A 24,476-nucleotide genomic window follows, 5' to 3' on the forward strand; every position below is an offset into this window, starting at 1 on the left:
CAAATAAATGCTCTTTGCGCGCATTTCAATTGCTTTGTTGAAGTCAAGCATAGCAATTCATATGATTGTTAACGCGGTTTGTACGATTTTTGTTTTTGTATTACCGATAACATCAAAAATATTTATTATTTTTTTTATTATTAAATGTTAACTAGTGGTGCATGGCATCGTGCTAATGCAAATTGCTGGAACTTTCCGTGCCGTAATTTAAAATTGATTGAAAAGTTTGAAATAACTTTTGAAACATTTTGAATTTTTAACTTCCCGTATGATAAGTTATATAGTAATCGCGAATAACCGAAAATGAAAATTTTTGCTTATCTTCACGTTTTAAAGGTTTCTGAACATTTTGGCATACCTTAGCAAAAATTGATGTATGCGATGTATGTGTGTGTGTGTGAGTGTATGTTTGGATACAATTTTTCGTCCACGATTTCGGGCGCACGAACACCCGATTTGAATAATTCAAAAAACATTCGATTCGTATTGATAAGGAGACGGGCTGATTAGTTTTTGGTGGAGGCAGGTCTAGCCGTTTCGAAGATACGGGGCAAAAAGTGCCAAAAACGGTAACTCAGGTTTTAAGAGAACAGAACGTCCAATTTCAATAATTCAAAAAAAAATTATTTGTATTGACAAGATGTAGAACTGATTAAATTTTTGGGAAGGTGTAAGGCATCGTGCCTTGAGGCAAATTTCTCGAACTTGCCGTATCGTAACGAAATGTTCGAGAAATATTAAATGTTTTCAAATAGATTATTATAAGTACAGTAACATTGTCTAATATCTATGAGAATTATATTAACTGAATCACAAAGTCAAAAATATTTATTTAATATATATATATATGTGAGCTTTAAAACTTTAGCCAAAATTGAAATTGAAATCTGAATTATTTTTGATAAAAAAATTAAAGAAAATGAATTTTTTTTTCCAAAAGCAATTGTTTTGTCAACACAAGCAGAAAGTTTTTTGAATCATTCAATTCGGATGCTTATTTCTCTCAAAAACTGCCATTTTTTGTACATTTACCTCTGTATCTTCGAAATGGCTGGGCTTGCCTTTGCCAAAAATCACCACTTCTCCCAATCATTACTAATTGAATGTTTTTCAGATCATTCAAATCGGATGCTCCGTTCTCTCGAAAAATCGATTTCTTTTTTCTGCACTCTTTGCTCTTTATCTCTTTTTGAACCATTCAAATCGATTAATCCGTGCGCCCGAAAACGTGGACGAAAAAATGCGGACACACAAAACACACACACGCACACTCACACACACATACACATCCATTTTTTTTTGAGGTATTCCAAAATGTTCAGAAACCTCCAAAAACGTCGAGAAATGCAAAAAATTTCAATTTCGATTTTTGAACGATTACAATAATTTACCCTACGGGAAGTTTTTTTTTTATTATTTTATTGGCTTTATAAACTGGTACATTAGCCATATACTAAATTACATAATATCTACACTATCTCTTACATATATATCATTGTTTTATGTATATTGCATTTATAATTTTATATTATTAAATTTGATGTAAATGTAAAGAGCTCCATATAATCTTGTATCTGTCATCACTGTTATAAAATTAATTGGAAGGGAGATTTTACGGGAAGTTAAAACTGTTCGAAAGATATTAGTTGGGAATGATGCTGATTAGTTTTAGGTGAAAATCTACCGTGCCATTTTCTTGAAATTAACTGTTGAAAAAACAGAAGCCGGTTTTTATGGAACTTTTTTTTAACGATATATATCATGGTTTTATAGAACTTACTGAAATATTACGGCCTTACCGCAAGTAGTTTAATTTCAAAAATTCATCAAAGTTTGAGAAAATGAGAAGTTTTTTGAGGTTGATTAAAATTAAAATTAGACGATTTACTTGGTATAACGATAGAGTAATTGGTCTTAATGAACTTACTAAACAATTAAAGTTCTACGGAAACTGGTTCAATTATAAAAATTATTGATTTTTAAAAAATTGCATTTACAAAATATTCCGAGTTAACGTGATCATTCGTTTTCAATTATATGTAATAAATCCATTCGGAATACTTTTAATCACTCATAAGTTAATTTATTTTTTTATTGATTAAGTCGATTATTTACACATATCGGAGCAAAGCAAAATACCAATACCAACTAGTTTATACAACTCTTAAAAAAGCTTACATGTTAAAAATCAATAGGTATTTCAATATTATTTCAGGTGCAGTTTTTTATAAAAGAAAACATTTTCGTTTTATAACGATATATTTCAAAATCCAAACTCCCAAATTTTTATTACATATTAGCATTCTCGTATATTTTATGAATATGCTAATACCACGTTATATTATGAAAATACATCATTTTTTATTTACAAAAAGTAAAGATCAGTTATAGCTGTGCTCACTAATAATATACTATAACACACCATTAGCGTTGCAAACTTATGATTTTTCATCCAATTCAGCATACCCTTCTTAGATTGAGCGTCATGATCTTCCTCATTATTATCGTTGGTGCGATATATCAAAAGGTACCTAATTCGTGCTAGATCTGGTCTATGTACGTTGTAATGCTTTATTATCTGAGATGGAACTTTGGTTACTTTATTTTCGGGATATTTTATACAGCACATGAATTGGTCGTGATCGGCTAATTCGCACACGGCCACGCAACATAATCGAGCACCAAAGGCGCTGCCACCCCAACCGAATCCCGTTGGACTTTTGCCTATGGCGTCGCAAATGTCGTTAGAAAGATATACTCCAGAATCAGTAGATCTTGATTCATTGACTACTAATTTCATACCTTTGTGAAGTACCGTGTAAAAGTATTCTAGTTTGTTACCGTAGCATAAATGTACTGCTTGGGTTCGTTTAGCGATTAACTTCCAGCGTTTCTCTTCTTCACTATTTTGTGAGTACTGCACTCGAAAAATTAAATTTGGTTTTGGTATTGCTAATTGACTAGAAATAAAGCCAATTACTGACTCAGCTTCGTCGTAATCAGTTAGTTTTATTATCGGTTCACTGGTTTCAACTAACAACCAATGTAACAAGTCTATTACCGATCTTTTTAAAGGACATATGTAACGATCACCTTTCTGCTCTAAAATTAACGAAAAAGATGGTGTGTCTCCTATAACTCGTAACAATGCTTCGATGTCTTTACCAGTGTGCCGTCTAACATATTCGGGAGGAAAAGGATTTACTGATTCCTCATAAAAGTAACTGTTACATGCCGAAACAAAAAGGCTCCATTTAATATCACAACCTGAAGAATTTTCCTTGAGAATTTTACGTAGGCTGCATAATTTTTTGCGAGTCTCTAGCTTTCTTTCGAGATCTTTAGGACTCAAAGTTCGTCCACGATGGGTAGTGGTTTTTCTCTTGGTCCATAACTGCTTCACGGCACATTCTTTATTTTCATCACCATCCCCCATGCTACTATTAGTTTGAAGATCATATAAGACTTAATTTAATAATCACAAATTAATTTAGCACGAATGTGTTTGTACAAATATAATTTTAATGACACATTTGAAATTTTATTTTGGTATTCATTTATTTTATATATAAATAATTCCTAAATAAACAAATAAATAAATCAAAGTTGCTAATTCTTTAATATCATTATTAAATTATTTATATATATAGCGTCAAAAATTTGATAGCCGTTCGATGTAATTCGATCGGGACCTGCGTTTATTATTTTCAGCTTCTTTGTAATTAGCAAAAAATTTTGATAGTTGTGTTTTTTTGTCAGCAATTTATACAAACTTTTTTTCGCAATAGAGATCGCGGTTTTTAAATATTATAGCTCTGTGTCAGGTCGTTTAATTTGAAAAATCTATCAACATTTGAATTTTTTCAGCAGCGCTTTTTTGACATAAGTCAAATTTGACTTTCATCGGTGTTTTCTCAAAAACCGCTGAATCGATTTTGAAAATTAAAAAGCCATCCAAACAAACTCAATAAGCACTTTCGTTACTTAGTTTCGGTGCAAAATAGTGCATAGTGCGTTCAGCTTTCATAAAAAAAACTTCAACCGATCTTGCAAATTTAAGGATATCATTAGATAATCGCGTATATTAGTTCTTGGAAAAGATCGGTCGGATCGTTTCTTTGTAATTGATTTTGGCAAAAAAAGGCGATTTTATTAAAACTTGTTAAAGAATAGTACCTCAGAATGTGCTTATCTTACATGTTATTTTGTCCGTACTATATGGACAAAATGGTTTTTGTAATAGGTCGCATATTTCCTTAATAAATATGTTATTATAATTCCTTTTTAATAAAAAGTCTATGTTGCTTGTAGTCAAATAATCTGAGATGAGTAAGCACTGCTGGATTAACCCATAGGCCCGGGCCTAGCGCGGCATACTTTGAGGGGCGGCAATTTTTTCAGAATGTCAGAATTTTAAACCCGATTTTTTTTTTTTTTAATTTTTATTTTCAATAGCAATCAGAATACATGACTATTCTATGAGCTATTTGGCTTATGTCATTCACTCATACACATACACACACACTTTCAAACACACATATAAATTCATCGGATCAATATTACAATCATATTTAGAGAATCACTTCAATAAGTGATTCTACTATTCTGTTCATATAAGGTTGTGGTAGTTCTAAGGTTCCTCCATATTATCTTCGGGCAGCTTCTTCTTCAAATTGACACGGCAATTCATTTTGAAGATTGATCTCGATCTGTTTTTGTAAATTTGCTGATAATTTTCTATGAAATAAAATGCTATTCGTTTTCTAATCACACTTATTATTCAAGGGCGCCACATTGATATTTTTATTATATATCTTGTTTAAAATAAAAATGATAACACTTTTTTGGAGAAATATTGAAGCCCTGTTCTTTTTTAACTTTCTGTAGTTATAGTAATGGGCCGAAAATCGAAAATGAAAATTTTTGCATTTCTTCACGTTTTGAAAGTTTCTGAACATTTTGGAATACCTCAGAAAAAATGGATGTGTGTGTGTGTGTGTGTATGTATGTATGGATACAAATTTTCGCCCACGTTTTTGGGCGTACGGATCAACCGATTTGAATGGTTTAAAAAACATTCGATTGCTATTGATAAGGAGATGTGCTGATTAGTTTTTGGCAAAGGCAGGTCTAGCAGTTACGAAGATAAAGAGCAAAGAATGCAGAAAATAGAAATCGAGTTTTTGAGAGAACGGAGCATCCGATTTGAATGATCTAAAAAACATTCAATTAGTAATGATTGGGAGAAGGGGTTATTAGTTTTTCGCAAAGGCAGGCTCAGTCATTTCGGAGATACAGAGCAAAATGTACAAAAAATAGCAGTTTTTGAGAGAACGTCCGATTCAATTGATTCAAAGAACTTTCTGCTTGGTTTGGCAAAATAATTGATTTTGGATTTTTTTTTTTTAATTCTTTGTATATCGAAAATAATTCAGATTTTATTTTTAATTCTGACTAAAGTTCTAATATACTTTAAACAAATAATTTCAACTTTGCAATTCAGTTTATATAATTCTTATAAATATTAGACAATGTTACAATATTTATAATAATCTATTTGAAAACATTCAAGAATCCTCGAACATTTCGTTACGGTACGGGAAGTTCCAGCAATTTGCCTTAAGGCACGATGCCACCCACCCCACTAGTTTATATATTATTTTCACATCTCAGTCAGACAGGGGTATCTGGTATGAGAGATTATGGAACAGTTTTCTTATTTTATATACTTATACATATCATATGATATGTATAATAGTGATACTTATACATATCATATGATATGTATAAGTATATAAAATAAGAAAACTGTTTCATAATCTCTCATATCAGATACCCCTGTCTGACAGATATGAAAATAATATATAAATAAATATATATTGAAAAGAAATGATATTGGGTGGTGGTTCGGAGTTGGTTCTGATCCTGCTCCATAGACAAATATTTGTCTATTTCATTATACTACAATATAATATTCATTATAATTAAAATATCTATTCAATCTTCAATTTCCTTATAATATTTCTTTATTTTTCTTTCAAATTTGTCGCCATCATTGGTCATCTTAATATCGTTTGACAATTCATTATATATTTTACTAGCGCTCAATATGACATTTCAACTTCTTTTTAACTTCCCGTAGGGCAAGTTATAGTAATCGCAAAAAAATCGAAAATGAAAATTTTTATATATCTTTACGTTTTAAAGGTTTCTGAACATTTTGGCATACCTTAGAAAAAATGGATGTATGTGTGTGTGTGTGTGTGTGTGTGTGTATGTGTGTGTGTATGTGTGTGTGTATGTGTGTGTGTATGTATGTACGTGTGTGTATGTATGTGCGGATACAAATTTTCGTCGACGATTTCGGGAACACGGATCAACCGATTTGAATAATTCAAAAAACATTCGATTCGTATTGATAAGGAGACGTGCTGATTAGTTTTTGGCAGAGGCAGGTCTAGCCGTTCCGAAGATACGGGGCAAAAAGTGCCGAAAACGGTAACTCAGTTTTTAAGAGAACGGAGCGTCCGATTTGAATAATTCAAAAAACGTTTTACTTGTATTGACAAGATGAAGAATCGATAAAATTTTCATAAAGGTAGGTCTAGCGGTTTCGGAGATATGGAGGCAAAAGTAAAAAAATGAGCCATTTGGCGGTCAAAAATGATCATTAGACATATGCACATCAAATTATCAGATATTTTATAGAGATTTTAACAATAAGTATGAATTTTGTTTACATTCCTATGGGTTCCGTACCAATGTTTACCCGTTAGACAGCGACGCGGCGCTTACGCGCTTTATATTTTGTCTCTATGCAGTTAAAGCAGTACGATTGCTTTGAAAAAAAGTTCAGATCTTCCACAATATGTGAAAATAAAGAAAAATTTTTTTTTCAAAAAAAAAAAACAAAAAAAAAATTAAAAAAAAATTTTTTTTCAAAAAAAAGTAATTTTTTGTCCAAATTATAGTTTCTCAAAAATCTTATTTTTTCAAAGTAATTTTTTTTTTCAAAAATGTTAATCGTTTTTAAAAAAAAAAAAATTTTTGGTACGGGAAGTTCCAGCAATTTGCCTTAAGGCACGATGCCTTAATTGCCTTAAGACAGAATTCCACTTACAGCTAGTTTTTATTGGTTCTGCACTAAGATTTATAGTGTTTATACTTTACTTAAATAGTTCAAACAAATGATTTCGACATTTTCACATCAGTACGGTTCAACTGACTTGAATGGGTTACAAAATTTTCAAGCAAGTAGAATTTTGTCATTTATTTAAAAAGTTTTCAAGTACGGGAGGTCTAGCAATTTGCATTAAGGCACGATGCCATGTACCACTAGTTTTTTTTATTTCTATGCCAAATGAGGACACGAATTTGTTTTAGAAATACATACAAAATTTAATATTCATTTTTATCAAAATAATATTACTATAGTAATTACCTAGAACTTATAATAACAATAGTGTAAATATATTAAATCGCAACGCTCAATTTGCTTGCAAACTTGTTCATGTGCTTTTGTAAATTATCATTATTAATTTAAACTGATCTAATTTCATAAAATGCTCAAAATTCATATCAATATAACATACTAATTATAGCGTTATTATGTATGTTCTTTGTAGAAGATACTTCACTCTCAGAAAGCACTTTTAATCGGTTTGAGGATTTAAAACTATTAATAGAGGCTCAGCTAAAGGAATATAATGGACAACAATTTGAAAAACTCGATGTAAGAATAAATGAAATATATTCCTATATTATTTTTACTATCTAAGAAGCTAGGTGGCAATAATTTTCCATTTCATAAATAATACAAATTTCAAGTCAAATACTATACATACTTGAATTTTGCTACATTATATTGATGATATTTGCTTCCTTGTCAGCTATTAAAATACATACATCTGTATATTTTATTTGATTTATATTCATGCAATTATTAACTTGTAATTTTTTCTCCTCAAATGTATTTTAACGAATGCTTTTTATTAAAACCAGTTGCAGCATTATGGATCACTAATTGCATGGCATTTTGATAAAACCTTCTGCATGGTTCTGTCTTCCACATTGCAACAGTTGACAGAACTTGCTCAGAAATTTTTAAAAGGAGACATTTACATAAATGGAGGCATGGAATTACTGAGAATAGAAAGTGAGTTTCATGTACAAGATTTATGGTATTGAAAACTTAGGTATCACACATTGTTTAACATTTGCAATTTCTCGCTTTATTTTTGCTACATTTTTTTTAGAGCTAACATTGAACTAGTCAGAGTCTTTAACCTAGTGAAATCTGAATTAGACTAATCCTAATTTAACTGAGTTAGACTAGTCTGTACATATTTGTTTTCCCTTCTATCATATCATTATTAACTTCCCGAAGGAGAAGTTTGTTTTCGCAAAAAATCCGATTTGCTAATTTTATGTTTTCTCGACGTATCAAGTCATTCGAAATCGAATAAGACCAAATTTGGAAAAGTGTGTGTGTTTTGTATGTTTTCAAAAATTTAAAAGCCATTCAATATAGCCGGCTAAGCCGTTTCTTCGTAATTAAATGTTAAAAAAAAAGATGAATTTTATGATACTTTATATATTATTACATATTATGGTCCTAAAGAACATACTTAAATATTAGGGGCCTACGATAAGTCATTTAATTTTTAAAATTCATCAAAGTTTGAAATCAGTAGCGTTCTTTGACGTTTGTTGTTAAAGTTAGACTCTTCATCGTTTTCTCAAAAACGGCTTTACTGATTTTAAAAATTTACAAGCCGTTCGATTAAACTTGGTAAGCTCTCGCGTTGGTTGTTGTTGGTACGTTCGGATGAGCCGTTTCTTCAAAATTAGCAGAAAAGTGCAAAATTTTTTTGCAGCGTTTTAGCCAAAACATCTGATCCGATTTTGAAAATTCAAATACTTTTCTACAGATGTTATTTGAGAACAGTGCTGATTACTATTTTTGGACTAAGATCGGTCAGGTCATTTTCTCGCAATTGTTTGTTAAAAAACATTCGATGATTTTAATGGTACTTGATGGTATGGCGATAAAGAACCTGGTCTTAGTTAAAAATAATTGACAAATTATAGTCCTGCAAAAAGTGGTTCAATTATATAAATTTATCTATATTTTAATTATTCGGCAGTGCTTTTAGAAACTATTCCGAGTTGTATTAGATACTAATAGTTCGATTTTCAATAATCTGGAAAATTGTACTGAATTGAATAATTGGCAATAATTTTTCACAGTATGAAATCATATAGCCACTTGGCATACTTATAAATTACTCATAAAGTAATATACATATTCATTTATTAATAATTAAGTAAAAAATTTATACATGTCGGAAAGTTCAAGCAACGTGCCTTAAGGCAAAATGCCTTGAAGAATTATAAACTTCGCTAAGTTCAAAATTGTAGGCTAAGACGTCGACCAAAAAATTTACACTTTTCGGCTAATTACAAAGAAACGGCTCTGCCAATCGTCGCACAAGAGTTACAAACTTTAGTCCTTATCGAGTTACATAGAATGGATTTTAAATTTGTGACGTCGGCTCAGCCATTTAGGAAAACGTCGACGAAAGGTCAAAAATCGGCGCTCTTTTTTACAAATTTGGCCTTATTCGATTCAGAACGACTTGAAACGTCGCGAAAACGTAAAACTGAATCGATTTTTTATTTGCGAAAACAAACTTATCCTTCTGGAAGTTTAAGATCTACAACATTTGGAATTCATATTGGCACCCGCCGAACGAACAAAATCGGTGTGCGCATGCGTATGACGGTTGTGTATTGTCATTTCTAATACACCAAACAAATCTTATATATCTATCATCATCTATCATATTATTTTACAGCTGTTGATGTTGATGGAAAACCAAAAAGCATTCAAAGCAATGACCGAACAAGACAATGCATCTTGCAAAATGTATTAAACACTGATAATCTACTACTACATGCCTCTATGTTTAAGGAGCTTAGTGACAATACTTATGATATAGAGAGTAATGTTAAGCTCAAAGATGAAGTAGAATGTGTAGAATTGCAAAATGATTTGTCTAGTACGAGCCAACAAATGAAACAGGTGGAAGAACATGAAAAAGTTGTCCCAGAACCTGCACCTGTTCAAGAGACCAAAACGAGTATACTTAAACATGAAGAAGTACAGGATGTTAAAAAGCCTTTAATTGCCAAACCTTCAGACAGATTTAAAGTTAGTAAAACGACTCTAAATGAACCACTTACATCTAGTCCAAAAATCCTTAAAAATGGAACTCATAGATCTACAATACTCCCAGAACCAGTTTTAACCATAAGAGATTTAGAACAAAGGCCTATACAGACTGATGAAGAAATTAGATCTCAAAGTATTTCGAAAATGACAGGGTCACCAAAATCGGTCACTTTCAAGAGCCAAGTGGAAATATCTGATGAAACACTTGAATTAAGGAAATATGCAGGAAAGATTAAACCACCAAATATATTGGTGTTTTCTGAAAGTTTGGTAGCTGTTGATAATGTCAAGAGTGCTCTGAAGAGTATATTGCAGAAAAATAAGTATTACATTGTTTTATTATTATTATTATATGGTAAAGAGGATAACCTTTTTACCTTATTATATTGTTTTCTGGAATTTAACATTTATTTCTTTGTTATCAGATATACAATATATACTCTAACTAAACCACAAGTCATGACGGACACTTGGATGGACAATGCTTTGCTAGTCATAGTTTGCGGAACCGTTTCTTCAGATGTTGCTCCTAGATTATTGAATTATTTACTAAAAGGTGGAAAACTGCTGTGTTTGTGTTCAGATTTGATACATACAGTGCTTCCCACGTACAAAACTGCAGAGGTACATAACAGATCAGTTATTAACTATTAAAATTTTATATTTTAAAATTTAAAGTACACTTTTAGGTACGCGAGCACGAGCTTGTCCGTTTCTCTTATGGCAGATGGCAAAATGTTCGAATGATGCATCATATATTTTGTTATCAGGCTTCACCAGCACGAAAGCATTTCATGCATGATTCCATTGAAGAAAATAATCAATCTCAAGGGTAATTTTAATTGCCATTAAATGCTTGTATCTATAAATGAACACGTTCTTATTTAATAGAAGTTCTTCTGTTCAACCACGAGCTCCGTCCTCAATAGAAGTTCGTGATTCTTATGGACGACCTCATAAGTTATCGGTTGAGGTTTTGGGTGCAGAAGAAACATGGCACACGCCTAGTTTATTGTTGGCCACAGCACTGCCCGATCAGAATAATAAATTGAGTGCATCTTCCATTGGAAGAGCTGTTTTTAGTCAGGTATGATTACCACATTATAACTATAACAAAATATAAATATACTTATATATATATATATATATATATATATATATGCATATGTAAAATTTTTAATAATTTTGATGTTGAAATGTGAGAGATTCAATCTTCAGGGCAATACATCAATTAAAAACATGTAGGAACTTTTACCATTTTTATTGTTTCCATACATTTAGACACATTGCTTTGTATCATCTTCAGTGGAATGTATTTGGAATGTTCCTAATTATTTCCTAATAATAATTGTTCACAAATGCATTACTAAAACAGTTCTTGTCGACAAGAACGATTCAGATTTTCTAAAACTTATGGACTTATTTTTAACTTCAAAAAAACTTATTTTTAATATCCGGTTGTCAATCTCCAACTTTAGTTAGTCCTAACGGTGCATAGCATCGTGCTATAAGACAAATTGCTAGAACTTCCTGTACCGAACATTAAAATTAACTAGTGGTGTATGGCATCGTGTCTTAAGGCAAATTGCTGTAACTTTCCGTACCGTAACGAAATGTTCGAGGTATTTTAAATGTTTTCAAATAGATTATTATTAATACTATAACATTGTCTAATATTTATAAAAATTATATAAACTGAATTGCAAACTTGAAATTATTTGTTTAAAGTATATTAAAACTTTTGTCAGAATTAAAAATAACATGAAACCATTTTCGATACACAAAAAAATTTTTTTTTGCACATTTAGCTCTGTATCTTCGAAACAGCTAGACCTGCCTTTGCCAAAAATTAATGACACACAAAACAAACATATCCATTTTTTCTGATGTATGACAAAATGTTCAGAAACATCTAAAACGTGAAGACATGCAAAAAATTTCACTTCGATTTTTGGCTCATTATTATAACTTGCCATATGGGAAGTTATGAAGTCCAAAAAATTCAAACTATAATAAAAAAAAATCAAACAATTCAAAATTTTTCGAAGATCTCATTTTTTCAGTTTTAAAAATTTTTTAAGGCTTTCTTAAAAATCTTAATCTAACAATTTGCTTTAAGGCACGATTTTTAGCAAATCCATAAGGATGTATGCAGTTTAACATTTTAACATTTTTTACATTTATTACTTTTTTACATATTAGGTACATTTGGAAGTGGATCCCACACAGTATGAATCAGAAGAAGCAAAGTATTCAGTTTTGAAGGAAAGCAATGAAGCTCGTTTGGAAATTTTAAGAGATATTTTAGGCAGACACCTAAACCTTCAGTGTTCTGAGAATAAGGCTGATTCTATCAAGTCTCCGGTTGAAAGTTACACGCATGCCTTCTTTTTGGGCAGACATGAGGTGAGTCATTCATTCAATGAGATATTTAATCTTAATGTGTGCCTTTAATTAATTTATAATGAAGGTGTCATTGGATATGTTAAATATTCATCTTTATAATTAACGTTAAAAATAATAAATAATGCAAATAATTTCAATTACAGTTAAAACTGTCTCTGCTTAAATTTCTGGAATCAATGATGGATTCCAACCAATCACTCAAAACATCCAAATTGACGCTGAGATTTTGTGGTTTAGGTGAGCAAAAAACAAATCAAATAAAATCACTAATTAACTATTCATAAAACTTAAACCATTTCAGGTGAAACCCCACCTCCAGCCACGCAATATATGTTGCCGATCAGAGTACATTCCTGTCCAGATAATTTTAGTACAATTGAATACTTTGGTGTAACTAACTTATATTTATATTTTTATAAATGTTTAATTAGAGTACTTATTAATTTTATTTTTGGCAGAATTTGAAGTCTGAACATGTGGGGCGGTTGGTTATCTATTCATCAGTCATGACTAGTTCTCAGGACGTTTTATCTGGTGTAAAACTTCAACATGGTATTGTAGTTATACCAAGATTCCAAACTAAGGTATTGAATTTATATTAACAAAAAAATAGTTTTGTGAAAAATGTTTTTATATAATTAAGTTGTAAATATAAACACATGATTTTCTTTCAATGTCAGCCTTCCAATTTTTTTGAGGTATGTAAACTTTGAATTGTGTGTATTTGAGTTTATAGTCCTGATTATTTTTAATAATCTAGTATTATTCATTTAAGAATCTTTCTGTAAACTTACACTTTCAATTGAATAGCTTTAATTGATAATCGATTCTGATTTTGTTTAGTTTATAAAACATTTTGAATTTTTTTCTAAATTACATAGGGTTCGGGTCGCTCCGCAAATCAATGGTTATCTCCCGATGGTTGTGCTATGTTTTCAGTTCAACTACATGTGCCATCTGATTCACCACTAGGGCAACGAGCACCAGTAGTTCAGCATTTGGTGGCTACAGCCGTAGTATCAGCCGTTTTATCACAGCCTGGATATGAGGTAAAGGAAATTGATGAAATTATTTTCATTCTAGAAATTAAACTTCTCATTCTATCAATTGTTAAATTTATAGGACCTTGATATTGGTCTGAAATGGCCAAATGACATATATGCTCATGGTGCAGTAAAAATTGGTGGCCTTGTTGTAACCAGCACTTTAGATTCGGACATCACTGTTTGTAATGTGGGTTGTGGAGTAAATTTGGATAATAGTGATCCAACTACTTGTATAAACGATGTTATTAAAAAGGTTTGTTATAAACAAATTACATAATGTTTTAAAGAAAAGTTTAACAATGGTACTCCGATATGCGGGTTTAATTCATTCTGTAACCACGCTCGTATGTCGAATCGGCCGTATCTCTAAGCAATTTTTCTTTTATAAATATATTGAAATGCCATTAATTCGTTTCGGCATTGCATCTACAACTTTTTAGAGCTCAGGAGTTATTCAGGAATTACTCCTTAGCAAGAGTTATACCTTTTAACAACTCCTTCTGTTTAAATGTCTATGATGTCCTATGCTCGTACATCCTCGGCATCTTCATATTTTTCAACAATTTCATGCTTTAATTCAAGAGACATTGTAGTACATAATATTTTGTAAATGTACAAAAAGCAAAAAACGCAAATCAATATATCTAATTTACAATCACTATTAATGTATAGTCAAAATTTCAAACTTTAAAATAATTCTCAATATATTCTCATGTGTAAATCGTTATTACATAATTAATATTAATGTATAATTGAAACTATAATTTCAAGTATACTTATTATAAAATAATTTACTATTATGAAACATCCAAAATATTTCTATTATAGGAAAATCTTTATTACAACTGACGGAATTTTTCATATTTTTATGAAATATATTTCGCCATTAACATTTTTCTGGATAACTCTTTTTTGCTTGTTTAACTAATTTTGCTCGTATATCGAAGCAACGAATCGCATACTTAGATATACTTAGATATTATTCTATTTATTCCAAAGAAAATACAAACTAGTGGAAAATTGCTGGAACTTTCGCAATTGCTGGAAATAAATTTTTTAAAGCTTTAATTTTTTTTCTATTTTTTGAAATTATTTGAAAAAATCGTCTAAAAATCGAAATTGAAATTTTTTGCATTTTTCTGTGTTTTGAAGGTTTCTGAACATTTTGGCATACCTGAGAAAAAATGGAGGTGTGTGTGTGAACATTCAATTCCTATTGATAGGGAGATGTGCTGATTAGTTTTGGCAAAGGCAGGTCCAGCCGTTACGGAGATACGGAGCAAAGCGTGCGGAAAATAGAAATCGAGTTTTTGAGAGAACGGAGCATTCAATTTGAATGATCCAAAAAACATTTAATATATAATGACGAGGAGAAATGGTGATTAGTTTTTGGCAAAGGCAGGTCCAGTCGTTTCGGAGATACCGAGGACAATATGCAAAAAATGAGTTTTTGAGAGATCAGCATTCGATTTGAACTTTCTGCTTGTGTTAACGAAATGTTTGCTTTTAGTTTTTTTTATTTATATTATTCAGTTTGTATAATTTTCATAAATATTAAACAATGTTTTTCATTTTAAATTTGATTGATTAAGCTTTGTTTATTTACTTTTTTATAAACATATATAAGTTACAGTATTTATAATAATTATTATAATTATTATTTTAATCGATTAATCGATTTGATTTAATTTTCCTTGAATATTTCATTACGGTACGGGAAGTTCCAGCAATTTGCCTTAAGGCACGATGCCATACACCACTAGTTTCTATTGTGTTCAATGTGAAAATTGTTTTTGTTGTCTAGTGTAGTGTTCATGTATATCTTGATTTGTGTCTATTGTTGTACTTGTTTTAATTCTGTTATATTTCATTTTGTGTATTAATTTGCATTTCTCTATTTTTATTATGTTGTTTAGTGAATGAATATTCGATTCTGTTTGTAAGTATTTGGTGGGCCATAAAATTATACGATATTTTTATGGCTTTGTTCATTATTCTCTGTATATCATTTAAGTTAGCTTTAGTTGTTTGACTCCAAGTATTTATTCCATATAAAATTATGGGCATTACATGCGCTTTTAAAATCAATATCTTATTTTTTTTCCCCGAAAGAATATACATCACATATACTGAGTGAATTCATTCAGTATTTAGACGTTAGTTAATCTGTACACACTAGAATGTAACCAAAAATTGTTACTTGAAAAACTTTAGAACTTGTTGTTGTTTGAAAATCGTTTGTATTAAAGTTATGGTATTTTCCAGAATCCATCAACATCTCTTAAACCAAGTTAATTCCAGATGGAATACGATTATTTTTAATTTTGATGGAAATGGCACTCATAAACTATTTGATTTAAATGAAAAATATGGTATGCGTCTTTTATTTGCATGATAGCTCACTCATTTTACACGCATTTTAAAGCTTATTTTGAGCACTACAAAATTTTGATATCGAGTCTAATATTGTTCCTAGAACACTTTATAAAACACTAAGATTTACTAAGATTTTAATTGATATAATTCTGATCATTACATGATTTTCGTTAAAAGGTATATTTTTGAAGATGTTGGCAAAAAAGTGAAAAATGCAAAAAAGGAACAAATTTTCAGTAGCCAGTAACTTGAAAAGTATTTGCTTTTTTGAAAAACATTATTAAACATTTTTCTCTTATAATTAATTCTTTTATCGATACCGATGAAAAGAAATGTCATCCCCCCGGGAAGTGGCAAAAGAGTCTAAATTATTTTCACTTTTGAACGGGAGAGTAAGATGAACCTAATTTCAAAATTTCATGCAAATTGGAGCACAGTAAAAAAAAATCTAGCACAAAATGCTCCATTGACTTGAGTAAATATTCCGTATCCAATGCCAAACATATGATTTTTTGACACAATGAAACTTCTAAATAATTTTTTCAATAAGTAAGTTTTTGTTTGTATTGTGATTTAGTAAAGTAAGGCAAATAATATGATAATAATCTGTCAAATTAATTATAAAGGGTATATTATTAGGTTAGTATATAATGGACATGCTATAATAGGAGCAACGCAGTAATGATCATTAAAGCTGTTTTATAAAAATAAATCTTCACTGTGCAAATGATTATTAATGATTAAACATATCAGAATAATGAAAATGTGTGATATTCATGAAAAATACAATTTATTACTCAAATTAAATTATAATTCAAATTTGAAATTAAATAATCTCCATCAGTAATCATAATTATTGATCGTGCAAAATAAATTTGTATTAAAAATTAAAACTTGCACATAATGGTATATGTAATATCTTAGATTGTAGTATTTTCAATATAACTTCTTTGCTATAACATACTTTTTTTCTTCTTCTACCACCCCTGTCTCCAGATTGTGCTAAAACAATTCCCAAATGCAACATAATATTTTTCTTTGTCAATCCTTCGAAGTTTTTTTGGACAGCTTCTGAAAATGATTTTCAATAAATTTGAATACACAGAAATGCTAAATTATACCTCAACATGTTGCTCATAATGTTAAATAATAAATGCCTAACACGTACATATATAGTATGAAGAATAAAATGTGTGTGTGTGTAAATGAGTAAAGTTATAATATGATAATATGATATAATATAATATATATAATATATAATATGATATATAAAAAGATATATATATATATATATATATAATATAATAATATAATATGATAATATAATGATACATACGGATTATAACATTGCATAGACGTAAGGCCGAAAAATTCAATTTTCCCTTTCTCCCTTTTGAACAATGGCAAAATTTATGACTCAGTCGAGTCTAGATGCTCGGTATGGGCGTGCTTCTAGCTTCACAATGATGTATTTCATAACTTTTAGTAAAATTAGTTTTCAAATCTTTTAGTTATACATAATTTTTTTCTAAAAAATGCTTTTTTTCTCTAATATGTTATTAAGTTTAATTTTTTAAAATAAATTTTTGTTGAGTGTTTTTGTCCTGTGTTGCTGAATGATGACACGCATCTTGTGTCGAAACGTGTAAATAAAAGTTTTTATACTTTATACCTTTTTATTTCGACGAATGGGCTGCCAATTACTTTGAAATATGTTTCAACGTCGAAAAAACTATCAAGATTATATATATATATATATATATATATATATATATAATAATTAAGATTTTTTGTTCGACGTTGAGACATGTCTTGATATGATGTTCACCCAGTCATCGAAATAAAAGAAACAAATAAATACAAAATATTTATTTATTTTTATTTTTTTAAACCCCCTTTGCGTTAATAAACAAAATTCTGCTTTTCTAGTACACGACTCTTATCATAATATTATCAATTTTTTCAAAAAAATAAATAATTTTCCAAATTGTTGACTATTTTGTTTCATGTTTATTTGATAAGTTTTTTTTTCCAACTTTTTGTCCTCACGGTTTAACATTCCCTGAAAATCAACTTTCTTCCCTTCTGTGTGTCACGTGGTTCTCGTTGGCGTTGCAGTCGTTGCGTACAAAACTGCATTAAAAGTTCAGTTTTGAAATCAAAAGAAAAACATGTTTCAATTAATATTGTTAGTTTATATTTTTAATACCTATGTAATTATTTTATAAAACAATGTGTTTTTGTGTGTTTTTCCTGGTGTGGTATGTATATTTTATAATTTTTTTTAAAAAAATCTTTGTAAATTTTTTTTTAGACACTGTTAGCAAAGATTTGCTGAATTATGACACACAATCCGTGTCGAAACGCATATTTTAAATAAATATTTTGTATTTATTTGTTTCTTTTATTTCGACGACTGGCTGAAAATCATATCAATATATATATATATATATATATATATATATATATATATATATATACACTAATTCTGTTTTTACACGGAGATTGGTTCCAGAAGAATCCGTGTAAAAAAAAAAACGTGTAAAAAAAGACATGATCTTATACAAAAATGGGTGATTTGTTTCTTAATCTCTAAAACTATTAAAATTGGTGAAAAACAAGAATTTTTAAGAACAAATTAAATTAGTGCTATTCACATTTGCTTTGACCAGTAAAAATGTTTGTACGCGCTAAAGGGGAATTCACTTAAATCTTTAAGCTAGTGTTCGCAAACTATCGATACTATCGATGGTTTCAGACCTTTTTCTTTCATAAATACTCTTTTGTGATATGAACATACTTCGCAAAAATTAAATTTGACAAAAAAAATTAAGTACATAAAATTCCAAATCGTGCTAAATGAAATAAAATCGTGTCAAAAAATTAAAAATATTCAATTTGGAAACCGTGTTATATCAAAACCGTGTACAAAAAGACCGTGTAAAAACAGACTTAGGTGTATATCAATTTAGAAATATGAACAAACAACACTCTATGTGTTATCCTTTACAAGTCATTCAATATACTGAGTATATTGTACTGAGTATATATATATATATATATATATATATATATATATATATATATATATATATATATATATATATGAAAATAACATAGATAAAATTCCTTAAAAACTTTCCTTAAATTAGCAATAAACAAATCAAAATTTTGAGAATAATATTGTATTTGCTTCTTTTGATCATAAATACAAAAATACAATAAAAATTTAATATATTTTATGAAATAAGTATTTACTTATAAAGAAGAACCAACAAACTTTGGTATATAAAATTTCTCGGTTTTTTATCATCATTGGATTCATTGTTCAAAACTCTACTTATATATATATATATATATATATATATATATATATATATATATATATATATATATATATATATATACATCTTACCTAGTCTGATGCAAAGTTCTTGTTTTTTTAATTTTCTTTCAATTCCTCTATTTCTTTCACACTCTTTAATGGACAATGTAATTATTGGGTTTTGCTCGCCTTCATCTGAAACTGAAAACATACAAATTTCAGATTGATTTTCCATCATTTCTTGAAGATCAAGTGTAATTTTCTCGAACATTGTCGACAAGTGATTCAATGACTTTTCGGGCTTATCTTTGCTTGATAAAATGAACTTTGCGATAAATATTTTAATACAGTAAAAACGTTGTCATTGAAAAATTTAGTGGCAGATTATTCAGAATAACTTGAAACGTTGAGAACACAAAATTAGCAAATAGGATTTGCTGATGAAAACATATTCTTTTTCAGAAAGTTAGAATGAAATATTATTTATTAAAAATTAGAATGGTTATATTATTGAGCTATTTTCAATAAGCTCACAATAGCATAGCAAAAATAGCACTCGTATGTGCTGATTTACCACCGAATCTCTGCTTTTTTCTCCAACCTACCAAAAAAGATACCTTCATGTACCCTTCTTCTCTCTCTCTCTCTTTCTATTACCCTGCTCCAAAAAGGCTGAACATTTAACGCAGCTGTATTTTATACCCCTTCCACCAATGTTGCATTAAACTTTGATTGCAACCATGAGGTGGAACACAAAGCAAATTTTGGTCTTATGTACAATTCTTGATATTATTAAGAAAATAATGATAAACAATATACTTACTCGCTAAAGATTCCAGCTTATCCTCAATGGCAGAGGTTGTAGGTGGAGTACTATTATGAATATCTTGAGTAGTTGCAATGGCAAGCTCACTATTCTCTATTGAACGTACCAGTTTCATCCTGCGGTAAGTAAGTTCTTATCTACATATGTTATCAATATTTTTAATAATTTATTACTTTAATACTTACTTATTATTTTAATTCTTACTCGCTACAGATTGCTCCTCATCCTCAATGGTAGAGGTAGTAGGATGAGTACCATTTTGTACCAAACTCTGTACATCTTCCGGTAAGTTTGCATCAAAATATTTTTTCATTATTTTTAATAATTTATTTACTTGGTCCTCTTGTATTCTGAAATAAAAAAGCGGTCAGAATCTACTTTCTAGTCTATCACTTTTCTCGAGAGGGCAACGGGTAGAATACACAAAATGTTGGTACCATAATCAATTCGGCAGAAAAGCAAGAAAATGTCAGGCATCTATTGTTCCTGGAATATGTACCGTAAAACATCTAATACAAAAAACGAGGAAAAAGATCATAAAGGCGACGGCTGATCACAAAACCCCTAAAGGTCGCCTATTTGTTTTTGACAAAAATTTTAATATTGAGTTTCTTATAGATACGGGTTCAGATGTCTCCTGCTATCCACGAAGGGTCATCCGCAGGTGTATTAAGAGAAATTATGAGTTGCAAGCAGCGAATCGTACACGGATTAAAACATACGATCAAAAAAACTTACGCCTTAACCTCGGGCTACGAACAGAGTTCAACTGGCAATTTACGCAAGAAGCCGTTGCATCCATAGTGATCTGAACATGCTTTCACCGATTGTCGTGTGGCCAGCAAGAGAACGTAAATGTCGAAGGTACTGCGATCTCCTAACTCTTCTTCAGAGAGGATTTGTTTAATTCTGGTTTCTAAGCCCATAGTCTGCTTATAAGTACTTTCTTCAAGTAGGAGTAGGGGTTTTCTGTCGGTGGTTGTTTAATGACGTCCTCCACTTCGCGAGCCTGTTTCTCCTCGAGGTTCGCGATTACATATGAGAATCTTGTGTTCTCATTGGTTATTGTTGCAATGTCAAACTGTGCTTCAATTTGTGAAAACCAGAGATTCGGGCTGTTGTCCCAAAATGGTGGAATTTTCACCGATACTCGTTTCATTATGTCGAGCTGAGAAATATGCTTTGAAGGAGATTCTTGTGAACACTTCGAACAAGTACCTTCTGAATCCATGCTTGAAATTTTTTTTAAAACGATTATCCACTCGTCGGGGTCACCAATTGTGTAGGTTTATGTATATTTATTATATATTTATTGTATACATACAATTGCGTAAATACAGTAAATTATATGATTTGTATTGTTGCTTGGTCTCGAACCTGGATTTATTCTTCTTCCGGGTCCTAGAGACTGGTCCGTTCCGAGCTGCGGCGAATGTGGAAATGAGGTCGATTACAGTAGGTACGCCCGTTTTATACCCTGCCCGTTCACTGGTCGGTAGTTGTGCGTCTCACTCTTGCGCGGTATATTCTAGGCTCCATCTTGTAGTATTGAGATTCATCATATATTGAGTGCGCCATCTGGTCCCCGCATATCTAATAGTGTTGGCATATACTTGATGCAGCAAGGCCTTCATTAGGCGATTTCCATTTTAGATTATATTTGAGATCATGGACCACAAGTGGAAATTTGATATCATACTGTATGATATCGAGCTTGTCGAGGTTGAGATCGAGCCCAGAACTAGCTTGTGCTAGAAAAATGGAGTTTTTCAACCACCACATGTTTTCTTCTAGCTTGTATATTATACTCATCAATAGATTGCATTGTATTTGTTTTCTCTAACATTTTTCTTACCAATTGGTCGCGAAAAAATAATTAAAAATTTGCAGAGGGGTTATTAGCAATGCAACATCTTTATTTCCTGAACTATAATCCTTCCTGAACTATATAAATTCATCTTCTCAAAATTGCGATTTCTTGATAATAAAGCATTTATATAGTAATGCATGAACTACAAGAATATATGTGTAATGGAAATAATTGAGATCCATACTCAACAATTTCTGGGAAATAAAAACAAATTCAACAATATATAATCATTAGAGCAAATATACATGTAAAAACTCTGAAAGTTTAAAACAAAATAGATGGATTCTTGCTTAATTATAGATAAAACAATCCAGTGTAATTAATGATTGATTGCTATTAAAAATAACACAAACATATAACAATAACATGTCCCTTGATGAATATTCAGAAAGACGTTTATTACATGTTTATTTCTAATCTCAAAGGTCGTTAAAGATTAATTTATTATATATACACATTAGCCCATTACGATACATCAAGTAGGCAGTGTTCATGCGAGACCGTTAAGTGCTTAAATAATTTTTTTTTTCATGAAATGAGTTTTTTGAAAATCGTCTGTACTAAAGTTGTGGTATTCTCCAGAATCCATCAAGATAAATAAAACAATGAAACTTCTAAATAATTTTTTGTATTGTGATTTAGTAAAGTAAGACAAAACACGACACGAAATATATAATATATCTTATATTATTTTAATTTTTGGCACATCTCAACTACTTGGCACAGCTCAGCGGCAATAATAATGTAGACATTAGATTTTTCTTATTCATAGTCATAAATATATTTTAATATTGTCTTAGCATATAAATGAATGGAAATGTTTGCTAAATGACTTTCTTCATATGTTTTTAATTTCAAACAATGCCTCAAATATTTTCAATGTCAATCAATGATAAGCGGTTTTTTGTAATTTTTTCCATTTTTTTCTACAATCTAACTATATTTCTATGAATCAAAAAATCCTAGAAAATTCCCCTAACAAACTTCAGAAAGATTTATGAAAATCCGAATAATCGTTTAGGAGGATTAACCTTTCTTACCCCATTACAGAAGAATTTTATATATAAGATATATTGAAAATACATGACAATTAATTTGAAATCTATTTGTATTGTGAATAATTATACATAAAAGTAATTAATAAAACATATCAAATTATTTCATGCCGTTCATCATTTTTTGCCGATTACCCATAAAATATTTATGCCTGCAGGACCTAAACTTACACGTCCAAGCATACTATTGTGCTCAGTGCTTATATAATGCAAAAATAAAACTAATGTGTGGAATAAATTATTGCGACCCTGAAACAAATAAAGTTAAAGTTAGCTATTCAAATTAGTACTAATAATACTTTATCTATATTGTGAACAAACCTTGGAAGGGGCATTGATAGCAGTATCCGTAACGAAAATATAGCATGGCGGATTAAGATTAGTCTGGTGAATTTTGAATTTTCCTGGTACTTGAATAGGCTTTTCAGATATATTAGTACTTAGATACTGAGAAGAGAAAGGCTTGCCATCTGACTGCTGCGGCAAAGGTACTAATTGGGTATCCAAATATGTAGCAAATAAGTGCATGATCAACTGGAATAAAATGGCGTAAATAAATACGTTAGCCGAGTAGACACAAAATATCGAAGCGTGTAAGCGCCGCGTCGCTGTCTAACGGATAAACATTAGTACGAAACCCACAGAAATATATACAAAATTGGAACTTATTAGTAAACTCTCTATAAAAGATCTGATAATTAGATGTGCATATGACTAATGGTTATTTTTTACGCCAAAAGGCTTTTTTTTACTTTTTGCGTTGGATATCTGTAACTGCCTGCACAAAAATTTAATCAGTTCTTCATTTCGTTAATACAAATAAGATATTTTTGGAATCATTAAAAGTGGACACTCCGTTCTCTCAAAAACTGAATTAGCATTTTTATCACCTACGTTAGATGAATACGGTGAGCAATTCAAATTTAACCCTTTCCACCCAAGACTTCCGAGATTTATATGAATAACCAATATGAGGAGAGGTAATGGTAATTTTTTTTTTAATTTGGGCGATATGTTTGGAAATATTATATTTTGAAAAATGTTACCATTACCTCTCCTCTCTAAGTCACTAAGATTTCCTATGGTAACAATACTAAACCCATTTATTATAGAATGTCATATATTGAAGGCGTTTTTGACTATTTTGCTAAATTGCTTGAACCAGAAACTATTTGAGGAATTAAAATAACCACCCCTCCCAAATTCAATATGAACTTAGTTTATTCAATCATTTGTAAAACTTGGGACAAACAATACATTGGTCAAACATCGCAATACATCCACAAGAGAATGAGACAACATGAATTAAGTGTTATTCACCATAAAAGCCGAAATATG

At 30.2% G+C, this 24,476-nt stretch overlaps 3 protein-coding genes across 3 annotated transcripts; 1 reads left to right on the forward strand and 2 right to left on the reverse strand.

Moving 5' to 3' along the window:
• Positions 1-2,365: 2,365 nt before the first annotated feature.
• On the reverse strand, positions 2,366-3,436 carry LOC113383668 (mono [ADP-ribose] polymerase PARP16-like). The gene has a single exon (XM_026621919.1). It carries the CDS (start codon positions 3,434-3,436, stop codon positions 2,366-2,368), a length of 1,071 nt encoding a protein of 356 aa, XP_026477704.1.
• A 4,194-nt stretch (positions 3,437-7,630) lies between these two features.
• Positions 7,631-13,963, forward strand: LOC113383669 (biotin--protein ligase-like). The gene is made up of 12 exons (XM_026621921.1): positions 7,631-7,732; positions 8,002-8,155; positions 9,858-10,557; positions 10,660-10,858; positions 10,924-11,066; positions 11,126-11,321; positions 12,437-12,640; positions 12,784-12,877; positions 12,942-13,030; positions 13,099-13,224; positions 13,522-13,689; positions 13,763-13,963. The coding sequence occupies exons 2-12, from the start codon at positions 8,053-8,055 to the stop codon at positions 13,961-13,963; spliced, it is 2,223 nt and encodes a 740-aa protein (XP_026477706.1). The 5' UTR covers positions 7,631-7,732; positions 8,002-8,052.
• A 9,263-nt stretch (positions 13,964-23,226) lies between these two features.
• LOC113383342 (transmembrane protein 209) lies at positions 23,227-23,667 on the reverse strand. The gene is made up of 2 exons (XM_026621612.1): positions 23,460-23,667; positions 23,227-23,387 (listed from the first exon to the last, which is right to left on the reverse strand). The coding sequence occupies exons 1-2, from the start codon at positions 23,664-23,666 to the stop codon at positions 23,256-23,258; spliced, it is 339 nt and encodes a 112-aa protein (XP_026477397.1). The 5' UTR covers position 23,667; the 3' UTR covers positions 23,227-23,255.
• Positions 23,668-24,476: the final 809 nt, after the last annotated feature.

Source organism: Ctenocephalides felis, unplaced genomic scaffold (assembly GCF_003426905.1).
Source record: "Ctenocephalides felis isolate EL2017-DRISC unplaced genomic scaffold, ASM342690v1 CF-g0.4_SCAFFOLD_03570, whole genome shotgun sequence".
NCBI classification, from domain to species: domain Eukaryota; kingdom Metazoa; phylum Arthropoda; class Insecta; order Siphonaptera; family Pulicidae; genus Ctenocephalides; species Ctenocephalides felis.